Source organism: Scardinius erythrophthalmus (genome assembly GCF_964197995.2).
Source record: "Scardinius erythrophthalmus genome assembly, chromosome: 23".
In the NCBI taxonomy this organism is placed as follows: Eukaryota; Metazoa; Chordata; class Actinopteri; order Cypriniformes; family Leuciscidae; genus Scardinius; species Scardinius erythrophthalmus.
The window spans coordinates 25,610,230-25,632,600 of record NC_138243.1 but is presented as its reverse complement, the minus strand read 5'-3'; the positions used below and the strand labels follow the sequence as shown (position 1 = coordinate 25,632,600).

General features: G+C 36.7%; 1 protein-coding gene across 2 annotated transcripts in view; it reads left to right on the top strand.

Moving 5' to 3' along the window:
* bmp1b (bone morphogenetic protein 1b) overlaps nt 1-22,371 on the top strand; it is a 31,252-nt gene that overhangs the window by 3,995 nt on the left and 4,886 nt on the right. The window contains exons 2-14 of one of the 2 annotated variants that reach the window (XM_081355060.1): nt 1,084-1,194; nt 2,025-2,171; nt 2,438-2,555; nt 8,524-8,702; nt 8,881-8,986; nt 13,021-13,145; nt 13,894-14,009; nt 14,655-14,757; nt 14,904-15,020; nt 16,219-16,364; nt 17,637-17,832; nt 17,911-18,036; nt 22,154-22,314. In XM_081355060.1, the coding sequence (XP_081211186.1) occupies nt 1,084-1,194; nt 2,025-2,171; nt 2,438-2,555; nt 8,524-8,702; nt 8,881-8,986; nt 13,021-13,145; nt 13,894-14,009; nt 14,655-14,757; nt 14,904-15,020; nt 16,219-16,364; nt 17,637-17,832; nt 17,911-18,036; nt 22,154-22,314 (1,751 nt within the window). Of the gene's footprint in view, nt 1-1,083; nt 1,195-2,024; nt 2,172-2,437; nt 2,556-8,523; nt 8,703-8,880; nt 8,987-13,020; nt 13,146-13,893; nt 14,010-14,654; nt 14,758-14,903; nt 15,021-16,218; nt 16,365-17,636; nt 17,833-17,910; nt 18,037-22,150; nt 22,315-22,371 lie in introns of both variants that reach the window. The other variant, XM_081355059.1, reaches the window with a different exon arrangement.

Below are 22,371 nucleotides of genomic sequence, written 5' to 3'. Positions count from 1 at the left end.
GAAAGAATGTTGGTAATGAAACAGTTGATGGTAGCCATTCACTTCCATAGTAGGAAAAAATACTATGGAATTCATCAATTGTCTGGTTTCCATCATTCTTTAAAATATATTATTTTGTGTTCAGCAGAAGAAAGAAACTCATACAGGTTTGGAACAACATGCGGGTGAGTAAATGATGACAGAATTTTTATTTTTGGGTGAACTACCCCTTTAAACTTTTACAGAAGGACACTTATTGATCTTTAGATGTCTGTGTTTTATGTTTTAACATTGTCGCTCTTTCATCCATCTTTAAAGACATGTTTGCAAGAATGGTTTGTTAACCTAATTAACAGTTATGAAACTTTTCTCAGTTGCGAAAAACCTTACTTGTCCCTTCACTTTACACAGAGACATCCGTTTAAGGATGGTGGTGACTTAAAGTTTAAAGCTCTAATGAATATAAAGGATTAAAAATCCAACAAACAAGAAAACCAACACAGAAATCCCAAAGTCCAGACACGGGAGAATTGCTAGAATCACAAACTCGTTCTGTTATCGCCAATACAGAGGGACCATCCATGCAATTACTGTGCTGTAAGTCCCTTAAAAAAAAAAAAAGTGTCTGCTGAAAGGCTGCTAATAGGTTCTTAGAAAAAGTAACACAAATCCTGTTCATTTAGATTTGTAAAGTGCCTTTTAAATCCCTCCATTTTAAAGCCACTGCACCTGCACTATATAATGGCTTCTGCCTGCATAGGGTAGCGTTAATGATCAAAGCCCTGGAGTAAAGTCACTAGAGTCTTTTTCTGGAAGTTGGCGTTGGTGTGTGGTTCTTTTTCAAAATCTCCCTGCAATCTGACCAGCCTGTATGAGAGTTATCTCATTAAAATCTGATTTGAGACAGGTATACAAGTTGCAGGTGTGACCCCAGAGCACAGATTTAGTTTTGGGGGACCTGTGAACATCTAACAAGAACCTGAAACTGGGCTGAAAGCTGCTTCTCATCATGGTGATGTTTTCCCCCCTCGTCAAGTCTCACAGGGTTGCATGTTACTTGACCTTGAGAAATTCAGCCGGTGATTTATTGTCATCTTTGTTTAGCTGCTTTTCTAGGGGACATAGCCTTAGATGAGGAGGACTTGCGCTTTCTTAAAGCGAACTATATGGATGCTATAGAGAATGACTCTTCTAACTTCCCTATACCTGATTCAGGTGAGTAAGGTTGCCAAGCACAGACTGCTGCTATGCCATGCAATGATATTCAGTGCTGGGTAGTAACTGATTACATGTAATCTGGATTACATAATCAGATGCCAAATATTAAATACTTGTAATTAGATTATATTACATTGTAAAATACTCTTAATCATGATGTATAGCTGTGAATCATATCCAGTGACCTTCACTAATTGTTGATTCTGGAAAACTGGACAAGAAATAAAATTAAATAAATAGACACACAGACACACAATTAAGTTTTAAGACACTAATCATGCAGATTTTGCAAATTTGCTACACTCTGTAATGTCATTGCTGTTTACGTGCTTTTTAATGTTTCTTTATGTAATGCAGGGATTCCCTTTTTTTTGTTATCCAAACCCCTGTGTGCTGACCTCTTTTACTTTGATAGTTGTTATTTTCAAATTATTTATTTTAATTTTACATCAAGATTGAATTAATTATCTTTTCATCAACTCACGAACACCCTGCACAAACGTCAGTTTTGGAAACCTTGATGTAATGTGATGTTTAATGCATTTCATGTTGTTAATAACAAAGTAGGTATGGGATGCTTTTTCTTTAGGTCAAAATTAAATCAAAATGTAGTCTGATTATATTACCTAAGATAAAATGTATAATCTAATTGAATACTCTACAGACTACAGTTTTCCTCATGTAAATTATAATTGATCTAGCCAGCACTCATTATTAAATGAATGCGTAATACTTAATTCTGTGCAATCAGGCCTTTACAAACTTCATGGAATATTCAGAGTAAAGTAGACAAGTACATTTTGACTGAAGCATTGTCTTTGCCCTAGCAAACAGATCCTCAGCTAATAGCAGTGCAAAGGACACAGTTTTGGCCAATCGACGCCTTCTACGCAGAAGGAGAGCAGCCACAGCCAGACCTGAGAGAGTTTGGCCGGATGGCATAATACCCTATATTATTAGTGGCAACTTTAGCGGTAAGGCCCCATGTTTTGTTTTTTTATTTCATATTCTCCTGTACAGTATGTGTTTTTTTTCCCAATGTCCTAATGTTCCAGCGTAATGTCATTTTTCCAACTGCACTTGACAAACATCATACAAAAGCTCTAAGCTTAACACTAACAAAATACTACAAATCCAATTTAGGATTAGTCTTATCATCCTTTGTAATTTTTCATTAGTAAGGTGGTGCTCAAAGTTTTATCTAGATGTCCTTTACTGATTTAAATCAAATGCCCTGCAGGCAGCCAGCGAGCCATTTTCAAGCAAGCCATGCGTCACTGGGAGAAACACACTTGCGTGACCTTCAAGGAAAGAAGCACGGAGGAGAGTTACATCATCTTTACCATCCGGTCATGTGGGTAAGTTCATGCTCTGAGTTTCTTTGTAGAGAGACTACTGTTGCTCACCTTATTGACTATTCCAGTTTCTCCCTCAGTCCCCGATGCACAGAAACTCCTCCCTGCCAGCATCCCAAAGCTCCAATCATTTCAGCAGTTTCCTTGATTTGACTTTCTATAGGCAACAAGTGCACAAGCTAGTTTTTTTCTAGAGCAAATCTGGCTCCCAGCATGTATTGCTGCAGTGCAGTCACTGTGAATTGCCATTCACAAATCATTTTACTGGATATTCAACACGCACACAAAAAATACATTATTGTCTAACTAGACACTATTGCAGCTAGAACTGTGTGAATGTGTCTTTGCAAAATCAATGTCTAAATAGCTTGGCTATTGGTTAACATAATTCAATTGTATGTTTAATTGCCATTAAGAAGGTAAATCGGGTCAATTGTGATTAAAAACATGGCTCTGTTACTTTTCAGAGTGACCACACATACATACAATTAATATAATAATACAATAATTTTAATATAGTTTTAATGTAATTATATAATCCTATGAAATTAGATTTAGTTTTTTTGCCTAGCAGATGAAAAAACAGGTTAAAAGGTCCCCTAGACCTGAGCCAAACACTATTGTTCAAAAGTTTGGGGTCAGTAAGAGTGCTGTAAGAGCTCCTTCAGGCGCCATTTTTGAGTAAATTTAGTTTTTTCCAAAAAAAACCTCTTACTGAGTTTACAGCTAAACTCGGGACACGTTTATGAGCTCAATCTGAGGTCACATGAAAAAAATCGTGGTGATTGGCCACTTGATGGCGCTATAACAGGGGAAAAAAAATCGTGAAAATGGCTATAACCGCACCCAACCGTTAGTCCGATGAAAATTGGCATGCAGTGTCTTTGTCCAGGGTGCCATGATAGTCTATGAGAACATTGGCGTATCTCAAATACTAAGTATGCGTCATTAGCACAATGCCTTGTAAGAGCCTGAGAAGTTTCAAGTCATCGTTTTTCACGGAAGTGACCTCCTTAGACTCCTGAATCCTTGCCGAGTCCAACGATACCAAACACGGCAGGTTTCGCCTTATGGTTTGTGTAACGGTGTCATTTAGCGCATAAAAAACTTGCGATTATCTTCGAAACCGTTAGTCCGGTCGAGACAAAACCACCACAGGAAATTTGAAAACATAGGTCAATAGCTAAACAGTAACGCCCAAATGTCAAAATTATGATTGGAACTGACAAAAAAAAATACAATCAATATCGCCCATGGATCATTTTTATGCTCTCATATATATAAGTGTCTGAACTTCAAAACGAAATGAGATATTTACAACAAATTTGACACACATATGTATGGGCACACTTTGAGGACACCTAATAAAAGTGGTGGAGATCAGGCAAGACATGGTGCTATAACTGTCAAAAGAACTTTAAAAAACATATTTTTTCCTTAGTAAATTGCCTGTATTGGCTGTAAATGGTCTTTTCCATCTAAGATCTAAGTGTATTTGTTTATTTGGATCCCCATTAGCCACTACCTAGACAGTGGATACTCTTCCTGGTGTCCCAATAAGTAAAAAATACAAAACTACATTTAATCAACAACAATAAAAATTCAAGTCAATGAAACATACTAACCCAACAATCATTCCAAATATCAAAATCAACAATTTACAATATATTGTGCCATTAAAAGTTCCTTTAAATCTTTTTTTAAAACTCATTTTTCTTGTTAAAAAATATGTAATATCAATGGTAAATCATTCCATATTTTCATTCCTCTATACATTACACTTTGTTGTTTTGCAGTGGTTTTCGAAACAGGAAATAAAAAATATCCCTTTTATGCATGCCTGGTGTTAAAATTAGACTAGTACTACAATACAAAAGTTGAGAGTACAGGACATTAGGAACTCTAGATAGAAATATTTCTTATAAAACAAAGCAGAGAGACAATCCTTCACCAGTGCATTCTTATTATACTAGCCCTTCTATTACAGTTTAAAGTGAGTCGTGTCGTTCTGGATTAATTGTAATTTTTCTTTTAGTTAAATTTTTTGTCTTTACTTGATGCACTCGACCACACCACTGGGCAATAATCTAAGCAAGAACCATTGTTTGCACAATTTTAGAAATACAGTGTTGAGAACCAACTTATTATTCCGTACCTACTTTATGACCAATTGTATTTCCTCATCCAAAGCAGTAGACAACTGCTTAATTGATGTCGCAGGTAAATATAATGTTTTATCATCTGCATCCATGACTGTCCATGCACACTTTAAAACATGAGGAAGATCATTGGTCTTAAACAACTTCCTTGAGGCACACCACATTGCAACTCTTTCACATCTGAATGACTTCCATTATAAAATACACATGGTTCCATTAGACAGTTAACTTTTAAACCAAAGTACAGCTTGAGAAGTAAATTTGTAACATTTGAGTTTATCCAGCAATAATTTATGATCCAATACATCAAAAGCTGAGCTAAAATCTAACAATACTGCTCCTACTAAGTTATTGTCATCAATCTGTGCTCTCTCAATATGCATGCTGAAAATTAGAGAGTAAATTATTCTCCTTAAAGAATCATTGAATTTGCTCACAAACTATCATTTTCAGTACTTTGCTAAGAACTGGTAGTAAACTTATTGGTCGACTATTATAACCCAGTGCTGCATTTTTCTGTAGATGAATAACCTTTGCATCTTTCCAAGCTAAAGGAAAAATCCCCTTTTCAATACTGATATTAAAGATGTGGCAAACTGGTTCTGCCAAACAACATTTCTTCTCTTCATTTATCAACTTTATTTATGAAAAAATCATTAAAATAATTTCCAATTTCATATGGTTTAAAAATGAGTCACCTGTATCAATAAAAGAAGGAATTTGACTTGATTTCCTATCCATTATTTCATTGAGTGTACTCCACATTCCTTTACAATCATATTTACATGAACTTATTTTAATTTTGTAAAACATTCTTTTATTTAAACATCCTTTATTTTTCCTATTCATTTTAGTTACTTGATTTCTTAATTTGCAATAAACTTCCCAATCCTCCTTGTTCCCAGTTCTGTTTGCTGTACCCTTTGCCACATCTCTCTCAAACAAAATGTTTTTCATCTAATTAACAATCCATGGTGCCCTAACATTCTTCACTGCACATTTTTTCATAGGTGCATGTTTTGTCTTGACTGAATCTCTTATGTGATCTTTTATAAATTACTTTTGGTTTTCTAAGTTTGTAACCGCTTGAACCCTGATAAATGCTGCCTGCAGCTTTAATTTGAAATGGTTTTGAAAGAAGTCTCTTATGCTCATCAAGGCTACACTTATTTGATCAACAAAGCACTGTTTTTATAGAATGATTGATGCAGAGTGTAGTAAAAAGATGGACCTTGCTGAAGTTTTCATGGCTCTAACAGCCATGTCACTCCACCACAGTTCCCAAAAGAGCTGGCCATGTGCTGCCTGTGACAAAAACATCCTTGCTTTGGATTCAGTCAGCACAAAGCCTTTTTTTCTCAGCAGAGGCAGATCTTGACCTCAAGGTCTGACCATCTATAGAATTGGCTGCATTCAGCTCATTGTGTGTCTCACAATAACTCAAAAGGCTGAAGGATGAATTAAATTGTTATCATGCTTGATAGTTTTCAAACAGGTTTCTCAAACATCTTCTGCCCTGCCTCGTTTGTTCAGACAAACACCACTTATCTGATTACATTCATCAATGATGCATATATTTGGTATAAAAATACAGTAAAACACTAATATCATAGTGCTTTTCCGCTACACTGGGGACGATGTCCTCAGTTCTGAGGGGGGAGGATGCGGATATAAGCAGACAAGAAGTGAAGTTAAAGGAGAGGTGACAAAAAACATGGGGTGCTTCTCAATTCTTATTTGTGCATCCTCGCTTCCTTTCCTCATGTCTCAGCTCCACCCCTATGTGAGATGTGTGGTTTATATAAACTGCAAAGGTAAAGTATAAATTAAAATTGTGACCGATGTGAAGGGGGAGGAGAATTTATACGTGCGTCACGTTTAGTCAATAAAGCTCTTCCGCAAAGGATACACCTGTGTATCCTCGCTCATGACTCCTCAGGAAGCCTCCTCACTCCTCGAGGTGCTATTAGAGAATTGAGATGTCCTTCAAGATGGCTGAGCTCGATCGGTTTCCGGGTCATAGGATGGAGGAGCGATACTGAGAAACAGTCATGGATGTGAGCTGTAGCTCAAGGTATTCATCTGTGGTGTGGTTTTTGAGGAGAAATAGTTATTTTCTTTGCTACTCATTTAAGCCTAATGTTCTAATTGAGCACATGCTAAATAAGTCTTGAGACAAGTTTCTCTATTTGACTGTTTTATGCTAAGTTCGACCGCTTAATGCGCGTTGGAATTATCAATGGATTGACTGAGTTTGTCGTCTTTGAACTGCTTAAACCTGTGGAACTTCCTGTGGATGTTCATTGACTGAAATCATCGTGCCATCATTGACTTTGAGAACTCTGGACTTGTGACGAGCTGCGTGGGAAACTCGTGGGGTTTTCTATCGTACAAACGATTGAAATGATATGTAAATATGGTATGTGTTTGCGTGGAGGGTGAATACATTTGATGATATGTTTGGCACTTAAATATACTCACTGCAAAACTCAACGGATGGCACCCTACCTCTTTACAATGATTTCTTTCTATCTTTTGGAATTCCAGATGGTATGTTACAATATTGTTTACTATTTTGATATATTTTAAAATGTTATTAATTCGTAATTTATTTTCAGCATCATTGCTCCAGCCTTCAGTGTCACATGGTCCTTCAGAAATCATTTTAATATGCAGATTTGCTGCTCAAGAAACATTTGTTTTTTATTTCATATAATACTTAACAGCTGTTGCTTAATATGTTTGTGGAAACCAGTGTTGTGTGTGTGTGTGTGTAATAACTAAGTAATAAATTACAGTAATTTAATTACTTTTCCCTTGAAAAAGTAAAGTAAGTGAATACTCTTATTTTTTCTGTCATTTAATCGCAGTTAATTCTGATGTAATTGCATAAAATACTGTATAGATTATTGAACAATTCTATATAAAACAATTAAATGTTAAAATTTATGTTTTTTTTTATGTAATTTTCAATTTTATATTTATTTGAAAGAATTAAAATAGCAGTTTCATGTCTATCCTTGGATTGTTCTACTGGTTGAGGTTGATTTGAGATTTAGAAAGTAATTAGTCATAAGTAATGTAAGAGTAACACTTACACTGTTGAAGATGTAATTAGTAGCTAGTAATTTATTCCTTTTTAAAGTTACTTACCCAACAGTGGTGGAAACCATGATATTTTCTTTTTCAGGATTATTTGATGAATAGAAAATTCAAAAGAACAGCATTTATTTGAAATAAAAATCTTTTGTAATACTATAAATACAAAGTTCTGTCATGAAATTCTAGATGGTGCAGGCTGAAAGTTCCTTAACTCAATCTGTTTGCAATCACATCATTATCGATAGGGAAAGCTGATTGGTTCCCTCTGTATTAGTAGCCAATGAGCTTGCTCCTTAACCTTCAAATACTTGGTCAGCATTTGCTGTAGCAGTTGCAGCTCGCTTTCAGAAACCCTCCACCTTCCCCAGCTCCACCTGTATAGATCTGTTATGGGTCATTTGTGTATGCTATATTGTACAGCAATTGTACAATTGTACAGCATGTCTTACTTGCTCTTCAGCAGCAATAACAGCAGCAGCAGCGTAGCAGATCTATTCTGCCATGACCAAACATATCAACATTGTCATATCCATTACCATGCTAAACACTCCAAGAGTTGTCATGACAGAAATGTCTTTTAAACGGTAGAGTAGCTTAATCTGAGAAGAGAAGAAAGTAAATATACAAACATTAATTTGACTCTGTTTACCAAATACATCTGCTAAATATGTTCATTAGTGTTTTCTAACCCCAAGTTGGCTTCTTTGCAGGTGCTGCTCATTTGTCGGGCGGAGGGGTGGAGGTGCACAGGCCATATCTATTGGGAAGAACTGCGACAAGTTTGGCATCGTGGTGCATGAACTCGGTCATGTCATTGGATTCTGGCACGAGCACACACGACCCGACCGGGATGAACATGTTAATATATTTCGAGAAAACATCCAGCCAGGTATAAGAACTATCTAAGCCTCTCGTTAACTGGAATGACATCTCATACTTCTGTTTGCTTATAGTTGCTACTTGTAACTTTTTATGCATTATTCTATATCTAAAATCCCGAATAATACGTAATTGCATGGGATTCAGTGGAAGTGTTTGTGTGATGGAGCCTATGTTGCATTTTACAGGTCAGGAGTACAATTTCGAAAAGATGGAGCCAGACGATGTGGACTCGCTCGGGGAGGTTTACGACTTTAACAGTATCATGCATTACGCCAGAAACACCTTTTCCAGGTTTTGACTCATAAGCATTTAATGCACTTGTACACCACTAGATATTATTATTTTAGAGATAATTGGATAATGTATAACATACAAATAAATACCATTTCTGCTAAACACCACTTCAGTCTGATAATGCAGCCTCCCATTGACACTTTTATTATATTCTGTGTGTTGATTGGAGAATCGTTATTATAACAAATTATAAATATATTTAGAAATATAAAGAATTATTTTATTTTACAAAAAATTAAATGGTGAAACTTTACAATAAGGTTTCATTATTTAAAGGGTTAGTTTGCCTAAAAATCTAAATTCTGTCATTAATTACTCACCCTCATGTTGTTCCAAACCCTTAAGACTTTTTCATCTTCGGAACACAAATGAAGATCTTTTTGATGAAATCTGAGAGCTTTCTGTCCCTCCATTGACAGTTTCACAACTGACACTTTGACACTTCAAAAAGTTCATAAAGAGATCATAAAACTAATCCAAATGAATTGAATGGTTTTTCTACATTTTCTGAAGAGACTCGATCACTTTATATGCTGAACAGATTGACTTTAGGCTTTTATTCACATTTAAACATTGATCAGCAAACATAAACAGAAGCTCAACCAAACATGCTTGATGTGCGAGAACAAACCTTATTGGTTATTGCTGAAGCTCAAATGTGCTGCGTAACACGAGAATGAACCTCATTGGTTCTCACACGTCAAGCAAACATGCTTGAGTTTCCGTTTACCACAACTTATGTGTGAGCTGATGAATGTTTATATGTGAATAAAAGGCTAAATTAAGTCACTCTTTGTACATGTTGACAAGAGCACCATGACACACGCATGTGGTCCTGACGCAGGAGACGCTTTTCGGAAATAGAACCCGGAAGAGCTGCGCTGTGTTTATAAGCAGAGGAAACTCAATGCAGCGCTTCTGGGTTCTATGTCCGAACACCGGCTCTTGCGTCAGCACCACATGCATGCATCATAGTGATCTTGTGAACGTGCATCGGAAATTGTTAAAGGAACACTCCGACTTTTTGGGACTTTAGCTTATTCACAGTATCCCTCAGAGTTAGATAAGTCCATACATACCTTTTTCATTTCTGTGCGTTCTGTAAGTGTTATTTGATGCAATCAACCGCTAGCCTAGCTTAGCACAAAGACTGGATGTAAATGGATAAGGTAGCATACAAATCCCAATAAGTGACAAAATAATACAAACATTTTCCTGGAAACTATATTCTCACTAGGTGTAGGAGCACAGCTACTTGGGCGGAGTGAGTAGCGCAGCACACGAGACGCCCTGTTGATGGTTCCATAAACAAAGTAGCCACTCCGCCCAAGTAGCTGTGCTCCTACGCCTAGTGAGAATATAGTTCCCAGTATTTATACGATTAAAAATGGTCTCTGTCTCATATAGCCTTGTTATTTGTACACGCTGTGACTATACAGATCACAACATGTAAATAGGAAAATGTTTGCATTATTTTGTCACTTATTGGGATTAGTATGCTACCTTATCCATTTACATCCAGTCTTTGTGCTGGGCTAGGCTAGCAGTGGGTGCGTCAAATAACACTTACAGAACGCACAGAAATGAAAAAGGTATGTATGGACTTATCTAACTCTGGGGGATACTGTGAATAAGCTAAAGTCCCAAAAAGTCGGAGTGTTCCTTTAAATAAAGTTTTTTTTTTGTGCACAAAGTATTCTCGTCACTTCATAAAATTAAGGTTGATCCACTGTAGTCACATGGACTAATTTAACAATGTCTTTACTACCTTTCTGGGCTTTGAAAGTGTCAGTTGCGTAGTTGTCAATGGAGGGACAGAAAACTCTCAGATTTCATCAAAAATATCTTAACTTGTGTTCTGAAGATGAACAAAGGTCTTACGGATTTGGAACGATATGAGGATGAGTAATTAATAACAGAATTGTCATTTTTGGGTGAACTATCCCTTTAACGACATGAACTAACAATAAACGACACTTCTACAGCATTTATTAGTCTTGGTCAATGGTTATTTCTACATTTACTAATACAAAGTTGTATTTGTTAATGCTCTGTGAACTAACATGAACAAACAATGAACAATGTTAACAAAGACTAATAAATGCTTTAAAACTATTTTGGTCATTGTTAGTGCATTCTAGCTAGCTAATATGTAAATGAATGTTAACAAAATGAGGCCTTATTGTAAAATGGTACTATTTAAACAAAAATAAAAATACAAAAATATGAATTTCTACACTAATTCTAAATGACAGGGACATCATTGCATGTGTTAGTGTCTTAAAGTCTTGGCGCTCTCAGCGACTGCTGACTAACCTGTTGTTAGTGGCTTGAGGATGGAGATGCAGCCAGCTGCTCGGTTGTTTAGGACAAGAGGAAGGAATCCAGACAGGGAGCCAAGGCTGAAGTGCAGTTAGACTTTTGGTAGAGTGTCCTTTGGTCAGTTCTTTTGGGTCTTACAAAACTTCTCTGAATTAACCATGTTGAACACCTGCAAACAGTTTGGAAACAGTGAGGCTAATTCTGCTGTGGTCTTAAACAGAAAGAATTCATATTCAAGGTTGGTGTGGTCAGCTTCTGTTAAAGTCACATTATTATACATTACTCAGTCAGGATTTTTCAGTTAATTTATTTGCATTTTTTATGAATTGGTACTGTTCTGTTTTCTAGTTTGCTGAATGCTGACCTAGTTATTGCTCTTTGTGTGGAGTAAAAAAGTTTTTTTTAGTCGGTCCTTTATAATGAATCAGTTTTACAAACTGGTCTGAGTGATTCGCTAGCAAATTGGTCTGAATCTAGGAATCTGGCATGGTTTCTCTCTGATTGTTATGTTTAGTGTTTTGAAAAGTGGCCCCTGTCTTATGGCCTCCCAACAAGGAATATTCACATTGTGCGGTTTTACCTCCAGCATTTTGCAGTCAGGGGATCCTGGAACTAGGCCAAAATAAATAAAGCCCTTCCAGGCTTTTTGTCCTGGACAATTGCAGGGCTGGAGTGCTGTTGTGCTCTGGCATGCAGGGTGGGCTCCAGGGAGTCGGAGTCTAGGGAGGCAATGCTTTAAACTCTCTGATCGCTCTGCGTCCGCATGCTGGCCATTCAGGGTGCTGTCATCATGGGAACTGGTGAGAGTGAAGACAGCACAAGCCAAAACCTATATATATTGGGCAGATGTCAAGCAAATATATTTCATAGGCAGATATTTTAATTTAGGAATGTTGGCATTGGTTGGAGTGCAAGCTGGATCGCTGATGTCATAAACATGTACAGTGGCCCCAAAACCCATTTGGACACCTAAGACACTTAAATATAATTACAAATGTTTCTTGAGCACCAAATCCGCATATTAGAATGATTTATGAAGGATCATGTGATATTGAAGCAAGGTTATTATCGTCAAATAAAACTAAAACCATAAAAAAACATTTTCGTTATTAAAAATAAATGTTAACTGAAATAAAATATAATGTTATGCTTTATTTCAGCTAGTTGGCAAAGCAATATTGTTTTGTCAGGACTATGTACATACACAATATTTTTTTGGCACACACACAGAAAAGACATCTAGCAAATATTCACAAAATGGTTTGTTTGGGTGTTGATCCAATTTCAACAGCCTTTCTAAGAAATTGCTTACTGCACCTTAAATTGTGAATTAAATGTTCAAATACTTTGGGGACACTGTAGTCTCATCATGAATCAACCATGTATGAAATCTTTGGGTCCTTTGTCAGTTTCATAACATGTAATGTCTCAATATATGATTGGATTAATTTTTAGATGCACACTGTAAAAACAAATTTGTTTCAACGTATGTGTTCGTGCTGGCTTAACATTTTTAATTTTAATTTAGTTTAGTGTCACTTAGTACAACTTCACATTTCAAGTTGACTAAACTTAAAATTAAAGAAGCACGAACACTTACTTTTTTTGTTCACAGTACATTCTCCCTGCTGCTATATCTTAGATCCTCTAAAAGGTTTCTGAGAATCCACTTGTGAATAATTGGGGGGTTATTGTTTGTCTGAAAATAGAGGCATCTATCTTGATACCATGCTGCCAAGGTATGAGGTTGATGGAGTCCGACCTCCCATCGGACAGCGGACGAGACTGAGCAAAGGGGACATCGCTCAAGCAAGAAAATTATACAAGTGTCCAAGTAAGTGGGCCTTCACATCCCAGTAGGGCTGTGCAATCGTAATTGATTTTCGATTTCGATTTTGGCTTCGAACGATTCTGAACACAAGATAATTGAGGTAAAACAATTATTATGTCTAATAATAATATTCACTTAAGGGAATGTAAACCGTTTCTGTTGTAGACTATTACTTATCTGAATACCACTGTTACATCTTCCTTAAAGCACTGTGTATTTAATTTGTATTTTTGTTCTGTTTATTTATTTATTTATTTTGTCTATCAATAATTGTGATAGAAAGATAAATTGAAAATCTAAAATTGCTCTTATCTTTGTCATTTCTAATTATAGACCACCTATAATCATGTTAAATAATTGTGATTTCAATATTGACCAATTTTATTTGCAATAATTGAGCAGCCCTACATCCCAGGCATTTTTGTTTTTAGATTTCCTTCTGCACTTGCTTCTAAAGTTAGGCTTGTTCTTGACAGATTCATTTGCGACTATGACATCAGTTTAATTATCCATTTACAGTGGGAGAATGAACCAGCTGTATAATTATCCCCGATAACTGAACATTTGCAGTCATCTTTTTTAATCTTAGCTGGAATTATGGTGATTTCCTACTTCAAAATAAAAGCATGATCCATAAAACTGACCTTACCATCTGCAAAACTCCTACTGATTTCCAATAAGAGGATCCAGTTTCAAGGTCAATCATCTGTGAGTTTCTATCATTGTGGTTTTGACTCTTGTTTGTGCACAGGATGTGGTGAGAGCCTTCAGGACAGCACTGGAAACTTCTCCTCCCCTGGGTTCCCTAACGGATACGCTGCATATATTCACTGTATATGGAGGATATCAGTCACACCTGGGGAAAAGGTAGAAGAACTTCACATAGAATAGACATTTTTCAGTCAGTAAAACATTATTTTATTTCTACTTTGCATTACACGCAAAACACAGTCAAATAAATAAAGAAAATAAAAAGTATTTATAAACTTGTTTTTAAACAGCTTTGGGAAAGCATTTATATCTAAACTTATAATATACACCACCGTTCAAAGGTTTGGGGTCAGTAAGATTGTTTTTAATTCTGCAAGTTGATCAAGAGTGACAGTTAAAACATTAATAATGTTATAATATTTTTTTAAAGTATCACAATTTCCTCAAAAATATTAAGCAGCACAAATGTTTTCAACATTGATAACAATCAGATATGTTTATTTAGCAGCAAATCGGCATATTAGAACGATTTCTGAAGGATCATGTGACACCGAAGACTGGAGTAATAAATTACATTTTAAAATGTATTAAAATAGGAAACAATTCTTTTAAATTGCAAAAATATTTCACAATATGAATGTTTTTACTGTATTTTTTTAATCAAGTAAATACAGCCTTGGTAAAAACATTTAAAGACATTGCAAGAATCTTACAGAGCTCAAACTTATCAACGGTAGTATAAATAACCTTCTTCTGACTCCCAACTTCTCTCTTTTGTCTGTATTTCTTTCTCTTTGTTAGATCGTTCTTAATTTTACCTCAATGGATCTGTACAGAAGTCACTTGTGCTGGTACGACCATGTGGAGATTCGTGATGGATACTGGAGAAAAGCACCTTTGAAAGGTTCTCATATTTATTAAGATCATTATTAAATGTGTTTTAATGGCTTTAGGATTATTGGAAAGAAACACTAAATAATTAAATATTCAATCAACTCTGTCCATGACATTTTGGCATCACCTTTTAATCAATTGGATCTTTTGCTTCAGGCCGTTTTTGTGGAGACCAGCTACCCGAGGCCATCGTCTCCACCGAGAGTCGACTGTGGATTGAATTCCGCAGCAGCAGTAATTGGGTGGGGAAAGGCTTCTCTGCTGTTTATGAAGGTATAAGTCCGCTGACCATTAGTCTCAAGTCTCAAGTTTAGTTTATTTATAGAGCCCTTTCCACTACAAAGTAGACCAAAAGGCTGTACAGTTAATAGCAGTCTACAGATAATAGCAAATAATAATAAAACGGAACACAAGACAAAAGTCAATAGTAACAAAAATGTCCTATGTTAGGAAAAGACATAACATACACATAAAACATAATACAGCTGCTAAAATTGATATTTTTAAATCTCGATTGTAAAGACATTTGTTTTCTATGGCTTTCAATTCTTGAAATTGAGGGTGCAGATCTAATGTCAGGTGGAAGGGTATTCCACAGTCTTGGACAACAGAAAAAGCCCAAGCTTTAAAAGAGAGTTTTAGGAATTGCGAGAAGTAAACAATTAAGATATCGTTGAGGTCTACATGAATTAAATTAGTAATATATTCTTCTTTAATATATTACCAAAACTGGGGTAATATGCTCTCTTTTCCTAGTGTTCGTGAGGAGCCTTGCAGCCGCATTCTGGACCAATTGCAACTTTGAAATAAGAGATTGACTTGCTCCCAAATAAACTGCATTGCAATAATGCAAGCGGGAGGAAACAAATGCATGAATCACTGTCTCAAGATCAGCAGCAAACAAAAAAGTTATTGCAATAGTCCTTAATTGATTTTTTTTTTTTTTACCACACCCTTTATCTGATGAGTGAATGGATGAGTCAAAAATTACACCCAAATTCCTTATCTTGGGTCGCACAATTATTGACCATTGACCCAAAACGTCTTTCTGTCACCTTGATTTGGCCCAAAAATGATAACTTCAGATTTAGTCGCATTTAGCTGGAGACGATTTTGTTCTAACCATCACTTCACCTCCTCAAGACATAATAACAAAGATGAATGAGGAGTTGATCATCCAGATTTAATGGGCAAGTAAATCTGAATGTCATCGGCATAAAGATGATACGACATACCGAGACAAGACCTAAGGGCAACAAAAATAAAGAAAACAAAATAGGCCCCAAAATGGAGCCTTGAGTAACTCCACAGTCAATATGAACTACAGAGGAAGAAAAAAAAAATCCCCAATCCTTTCTGAAAAAGACCTTTCCTTCAAATAAGAGGAAAACCATTTTAAGACCATTAGCTGAGAGGCTCATCTGCCCATCTGAACAGATGTTAATGTGTGATGTCCTATCTATGGTTTCAGCTATTTGCGGAGGTGAAGTGAGAAGAGACAGTGGACAGATCGAGTCACCCAATTACCCTGATGACTATCGGCCTAATAAAGTTTGCACATGGAAGATCATCGTATCCCAGGGGTTTCATGTGGGCCTCATCTTCCAGTCGTTTGAGGTAGGGTACTTGAGTCTTGCTTTTTTTGTTTGTTATTGTCATGCAGTATTCTACAACTAGCCTCAGACAGCACTGTAACAGTGTCTGAAACCACAAAAATATCAAATATCAAGGTGGGTCCTTCTCAGGAAATGCTGTAATTTGTGCACCATGTGTCCCTATGATTATTACTAATATAAATATCAGCCATGTCTCTATCGTATTTCACTTTATATACAAAAAATATTATATTATATTATATATTGCTACACTGTTTTTAATAATGCTTGTTTTTGCGAACATTTTGATTATTCTTTATTTTTCTCTCGTTAATCTGTTCAAAAATATACCAAAAGTCTAATTCTAAATTATGAATATAGAAGCAGTGTCTATAAAATACACTTTAGCATACTTTAAAAAGAATACCTATTATATACCTTAAAAGAATATGCATTGTGTAATATTAGGTAAAATTTCTATTAAATGCAATTAGCTGAACTTTGTTTTTAGTGTTTTTTGACCCACTTAAGTAGGACTAAAGTACATCTTTATACAGTATGTAATATCATTACTTCTATTGTCTTTGAAATATGGTTACAGTGTACTTCTGAATGTACTGACAACTTGTGTAAACTAAAATATACTTTAACGTAATTTCTACTAAAACTTCTGCCATGTATTTAAATATATTTGTAATGAAGTTGCAATTTAATATGTTTAAAATATATTAATTTTACATGTAATATCAAATAACACACTATTGTTAAAAGTATTTAACATATGCTTTAGTATGTTAGTCGACACATTAAAATGATTCAAAATGTACTTTATGTACTTTTAATGTGACATTTTTACAAAGTGTATTGTTTTGTAGAGTGTTATGAAATATAGTATATATTAAAATGTACTTTTTTCATTATTATATTTGCAAGTAGCCTTCAGTTTTATAAAAAATATACTTTATATATTTTAAGATTTGAAGTACACAATACAAGCACATTCAGTACAATTAAGCACACTTTTTCACAAGTGTAATTATGGAGGAACGTACAGAGAGAACTAGACTGGGAAATGTTAAAGTCATTGATGAGTAGAAAATACAACATAAATGCATGAAATGTCTGTGATTTACTGCGGCTTGAGCTTGTTGTCATGGCATCACAAGTGCTTATTAGCAGTATGACAGTCTGAAGCATTCTTGTGTTGTTCCTCATTGACTTTTCTGACAGAGAGATGTCATAGGTAACATTTCTGTTATGATCTTTTCCTCATGAGCTGCTCTTTCACACTCAGATTGAGAAACATGACAACTGTGCTTATGACTTCCTGGAAGTGCGAGACGGTGATTCAGAGAGCAGTCCTCTACTGGGCCGTTTCTGCGGCTACGAAAAGCCGGATGATTTTAAAAGCAGCTCTAACCAGCTGTGGATGAAGTTTGTATCTGATGGTTCTGTGAACAAAGCTGGGTTTGCGGCTAATTTCTTTAAAGGTGACAATCCTAAATTGCATATTGACCTCTTTACCTACTTTTGTGACCTTCTGACCTTGAACTTTGCTTGTAATGCAGAGATTGACGAATGCTCCAGGCCTGACAAAGGTCACTGTGAGCAGCGCTGTGTCAACACCCTGGGCAGCTACCACTGCGCCTGCGACCCTGGTTACGAGCTCGCCCCGGACCGCCGAAGCTGCGCAGGTGATACCAATTACCTGCTCATGAAAAACGCACAGCAATGTGCTGAAAACCACCTAGTTAAATCTACTAACCTCACATTTAAGTAGAAGTCTTAGTCAACAGAAGATACATTTAGAGATGCACCGATGTATCGGCCAACAACCGGTATCGGCCGATAAAAGTGCTTATGAAAACTACCTTATATGTGTAACTGAGTTGTATACAAACCTTTCAGCTTTTATTTGAGTGTAAATATTATATCTGGAAATAAATAGCAGTTGAATATAATAGCTCTGTTGTTAATTTTAACCTCTAATATTATTGTGTACCAAATGAGAGCGTTCTCTGTTTGCAGCATTATTTGGGAGAGATTTTTTATCCATAAGAAAAAACAAACTATCGGTATCGGCATCAGCATCGGGCAATATCATTCTGAATAATCGGCTATTGGTATTGGCTCAGAAATTTCACATCGGTGCATCTCTAGTTACATTTCTTCTATGTGAGAAACAGTGCTGGATAGATTACTTACAAATTGTAGTCAGTTACTGATTCCAGTTACTGTTTATCACATTGATTTGAATAGGATAATCTAATAGCAAGAGTTTTTTGCTATTTCAGCCCGACGCAGTTATTATTCGCCATGTTGTTTAAATAGCAAATATTAATATTGTGTACATAAAGATATGGTGGGCTTGTCCCGTAGATGGTCTGCTCGCATGCTTTAACCTCATGCACGAGCAGATCTGTTTTCTCGCTAGAGATGGCGCGAGCGCAACTGGCTTTTAAACGAATGGGAGATGACCCTTGTTACGCCCAAAATGCACCCATTACTCAATAAGAGAATAGTGACAACCCTTTTAGACCATGCGCGGATGTGCCGACCATTTTTCCCCGTCGTTAAACTAGCAAAAGTGGATTCGGACACGCCCTAAGTGCAAAGGGAAACGGACGCTGCTGGCTGCAAATACACAAACATAAACAAAGCAGTGCGCGCTTACCGTTTTGAATATCAATCCTGCTAAACACTTTCTTTATTCCACTTCGCTCGTGTTAATATTGAAATAGTATTCGCCAAGGAACACTCAGGTAAGATGACGTAACATTACAACAGCCTTCTATCTGTACCGTTTTGACAGCTCGCTGTTTTGCTATTATTCTCGTGCACTGCCTCCCTCACTAAGCTGAACAGCCAATCAGAGTTCCCTCTTTCACCGACGGCCCGACGCCGATTCAACATGTCGAATCGGCCATTACAAAGCCGACGAGGACCAATTTCAGCCGACGGAGGGGAACACACCGAGAAGATTTAGTCGGCCAACGCACGGAAACTGCCCGCTTGGTGTGTTCCAGGCTTTAGACCATGCGCTTAGATCGTTAAAATAGGGCCCAAGATCTTAATCGCTGAAAATGATCCCACTCCGTGAACGCACACAGAGTCATATCCCATTTAGAAAAGTTACACTCAAACTTTAGCATGATGCAATTAGTCAAGAGACACATGCTTATGTAATGTTTCATCTGGCAGAAATTTTAGAACGTGTTCAGGACGGATCGGCGCTTTATGGATGAAGATGCTTAAAGGTCCCGTTGCATGCGATTCCATGTTTCAAACTTTAGTTAGTGTGTAATGTTGCTGTTAGAGCATAAATAATATCTGTAAAATTATAAAGCTCAAAGTTCAATGCCAAGCGAGATATTTTATTTAACAGAAGTTGACTACAAAAAACGGCTCGATTGGACTACACCCCTCTACATCCTGCATTCGTGACATCACCAGAACCGTTTCTTGACTAACCTCCGCCCACAGGAATGCTCCCTCAACTCTACTGGCTACTTGCGCACTTCTTATAACTTAGCCTACTGTGTTTACTCAGCTCTTACGGTGATTTTCTGAAGTAAAACTGACGCTTCATCTTTTGTGTGATGTACAATAAACTTTATTAAACTCATCAGTACATGTTTGATCATCATTCAGACAGCAATAAATAATGGATACATAGCCTACAAGCAGATGACAAATACGTTATAATAACCGTAATTAAACTACTAAACCATACCTGTTTCATCTCTATACAGCAATCTGACTCTGTAGGCATTATTGTCCGACTCGAAATGAACGCCGTTACTGAGAGTTTCTGATATTATCATCATTCCGTGAGATGAATTTTTCCTGACAGACTGAGCACGAGCTCATGAAGCTCCGCCCCCTGTGTCGTCCAGCAGCACCTCATTTGCATTTAAAGGGGACACACTGAAACGGCTCGTTTTTCTGAGCCCCAAAAAATGTCAATTTAAACATGCTGTAAAAAATGATCTGTTGGGTATTTTGAGCTCAAACTTCACATACACACTCTGGGGACATCAGAGACTTATTTTACATCTTGTGAAAAGGGGCATAGAATGGGACCTTTAAGAACGCTTTTGGGTCTGTTCCTCACACAAATAAATCGTTTGTCCTTGTTACACTTGGAATAATTGTACTGTTTGAATAAATTGTGATGTAGATGTATCTGCCTGTTATATCCTGTGTTTTATATTATATAATATACAAATGGTTAGGGTAGGGGGTTGGGTTACGTGCTCAAAAATGTCTAAAAAGTAAGTTGAGAGTGAGAATGTGCTGGTTCTACCGGTTATTCTCAGGCCTTTGTAAACTAAACAGACTGTGAAATCAGGCCTGAAGTGGTTCCTTTTCAACAAATAGCCATAACTGATCAGGAAAACCAGTGTGGTAATTATATATCCGGTAAAAAGGGACCATTTCATTCACTGCTCTCCAATCATGCTTTGAGGGTTTTACCTGGAGTGGGAACCTACTTTTCATTATATCAGTTTGTCTGATTTTAACTGCAGTCATTTTACTGGAAAATTAGAACATGTCTAACTGAAGTGGGGTGATCTGAGGCATGAATAGGAGACATAATGGGGCTTGAGATGTGCTGTTATTTTTCCAAGTGATCAGACTTTTTCAGATTCATCATTCGGTGGCTCTGAATTGTCAAAACACCTCTCAAAATGCTTGCTATAATTTTTTTTTTATGACGGACAAAAGATTTGGAGGCACTGTGTAAATGTGATTGACACAACCGTGTTTATTTTTTTAAAGGAACACTCCACCGTTTTTTGAAATAGGGATTATTCACCTTCTTTCCCTACATTTAGATAGGTGGGCAAATGTATTTTTGTCTCAGTGCATGCATTGTTTTAGTTTGACAGGGTCGGCGCTAGCTTAGCTTAGCATAATGAATGGAATCCTTTCTTGCCAGTTGCATGTCCTGAGTAAAAGTAATATAAAAAAAAAAAAAACACCTAATTACTTCTTGTGGCCTGTGTATTCAAAAATGAGTACAAATAGCGATGCAGATTAACACTAGGCGATTTCCTATGCAGATATTGACTTGGGACTATATTAGGGAGAGGCACAGACGAAGCACTGCTACTTGGGCGCAGAGATATCATGCCCAAGTAGCAGTGCTTCGCCTGTGCTTCCCCCTAATATAGTCCTTAATATATAAGTCAGTATCTGCCTAGGAAATCGCCTAGTGTTAATCTGCATCGCTATTTGTACTCATTGTGAATACGCAGGCCACAAGAAGTAATTAGGTGTTTTTTTTTTATTTTTTATATTACTTTTACTCCGGACATGCTAGCTGGCAACAAAGGATTCCATTCATTATGCTAAGCTAAGCTAGCACCGACCCTGTCAAACTAAAACAATGCATGCACTGAGACAAAAATGCATTTGCCCACCTATCTAAATGTAGGAAAGAAGATGAATAAGCCCTATTTCAAAAAACGGTGGAGTGTTCCTTTGACGTGCGAAAATTTCTAATGAGAATTAGGTTTACATGGACTATTTGCATCTAAAAGCCATAATGTGTATTCATACAATTTGTTGATTGATGCTTGCATTCAGGTTGCTTTAGATCTTTGACCAGCTTTGATTTTACTGGCAATGGAAAAGATTAATAATTGAGAAAATTTCTTCTGAAAGCCTTCAAAGGCATGCTTGTTTGGCTAGTCAGAACATTTGTGTTTAACATTCTGGTTCATGTGTTTCTCTTTGCATATTGGCTTCAATCAATCAAGTCAATCAAGCCAACATAATAATGACTCCTCTATCTGATCCCAGCAGCAGCCTGTGGAGGATTTATCTCCAAACTCAACGGCTCCTTCACTAGTCCAGGATGGCCGCAGGAATACCCGCCCAACAAGAACTGCGTGTGGCAGCTCATTGCACCTGTGCAGTACCGCATCACACTGCTTTTTGACACTTTTGAGACTGAGGGCAATGATGTAAGTGGACTTCAAAGGAGCCGGAGCAACTTTTCTCTATTTACGGATATGACAAGA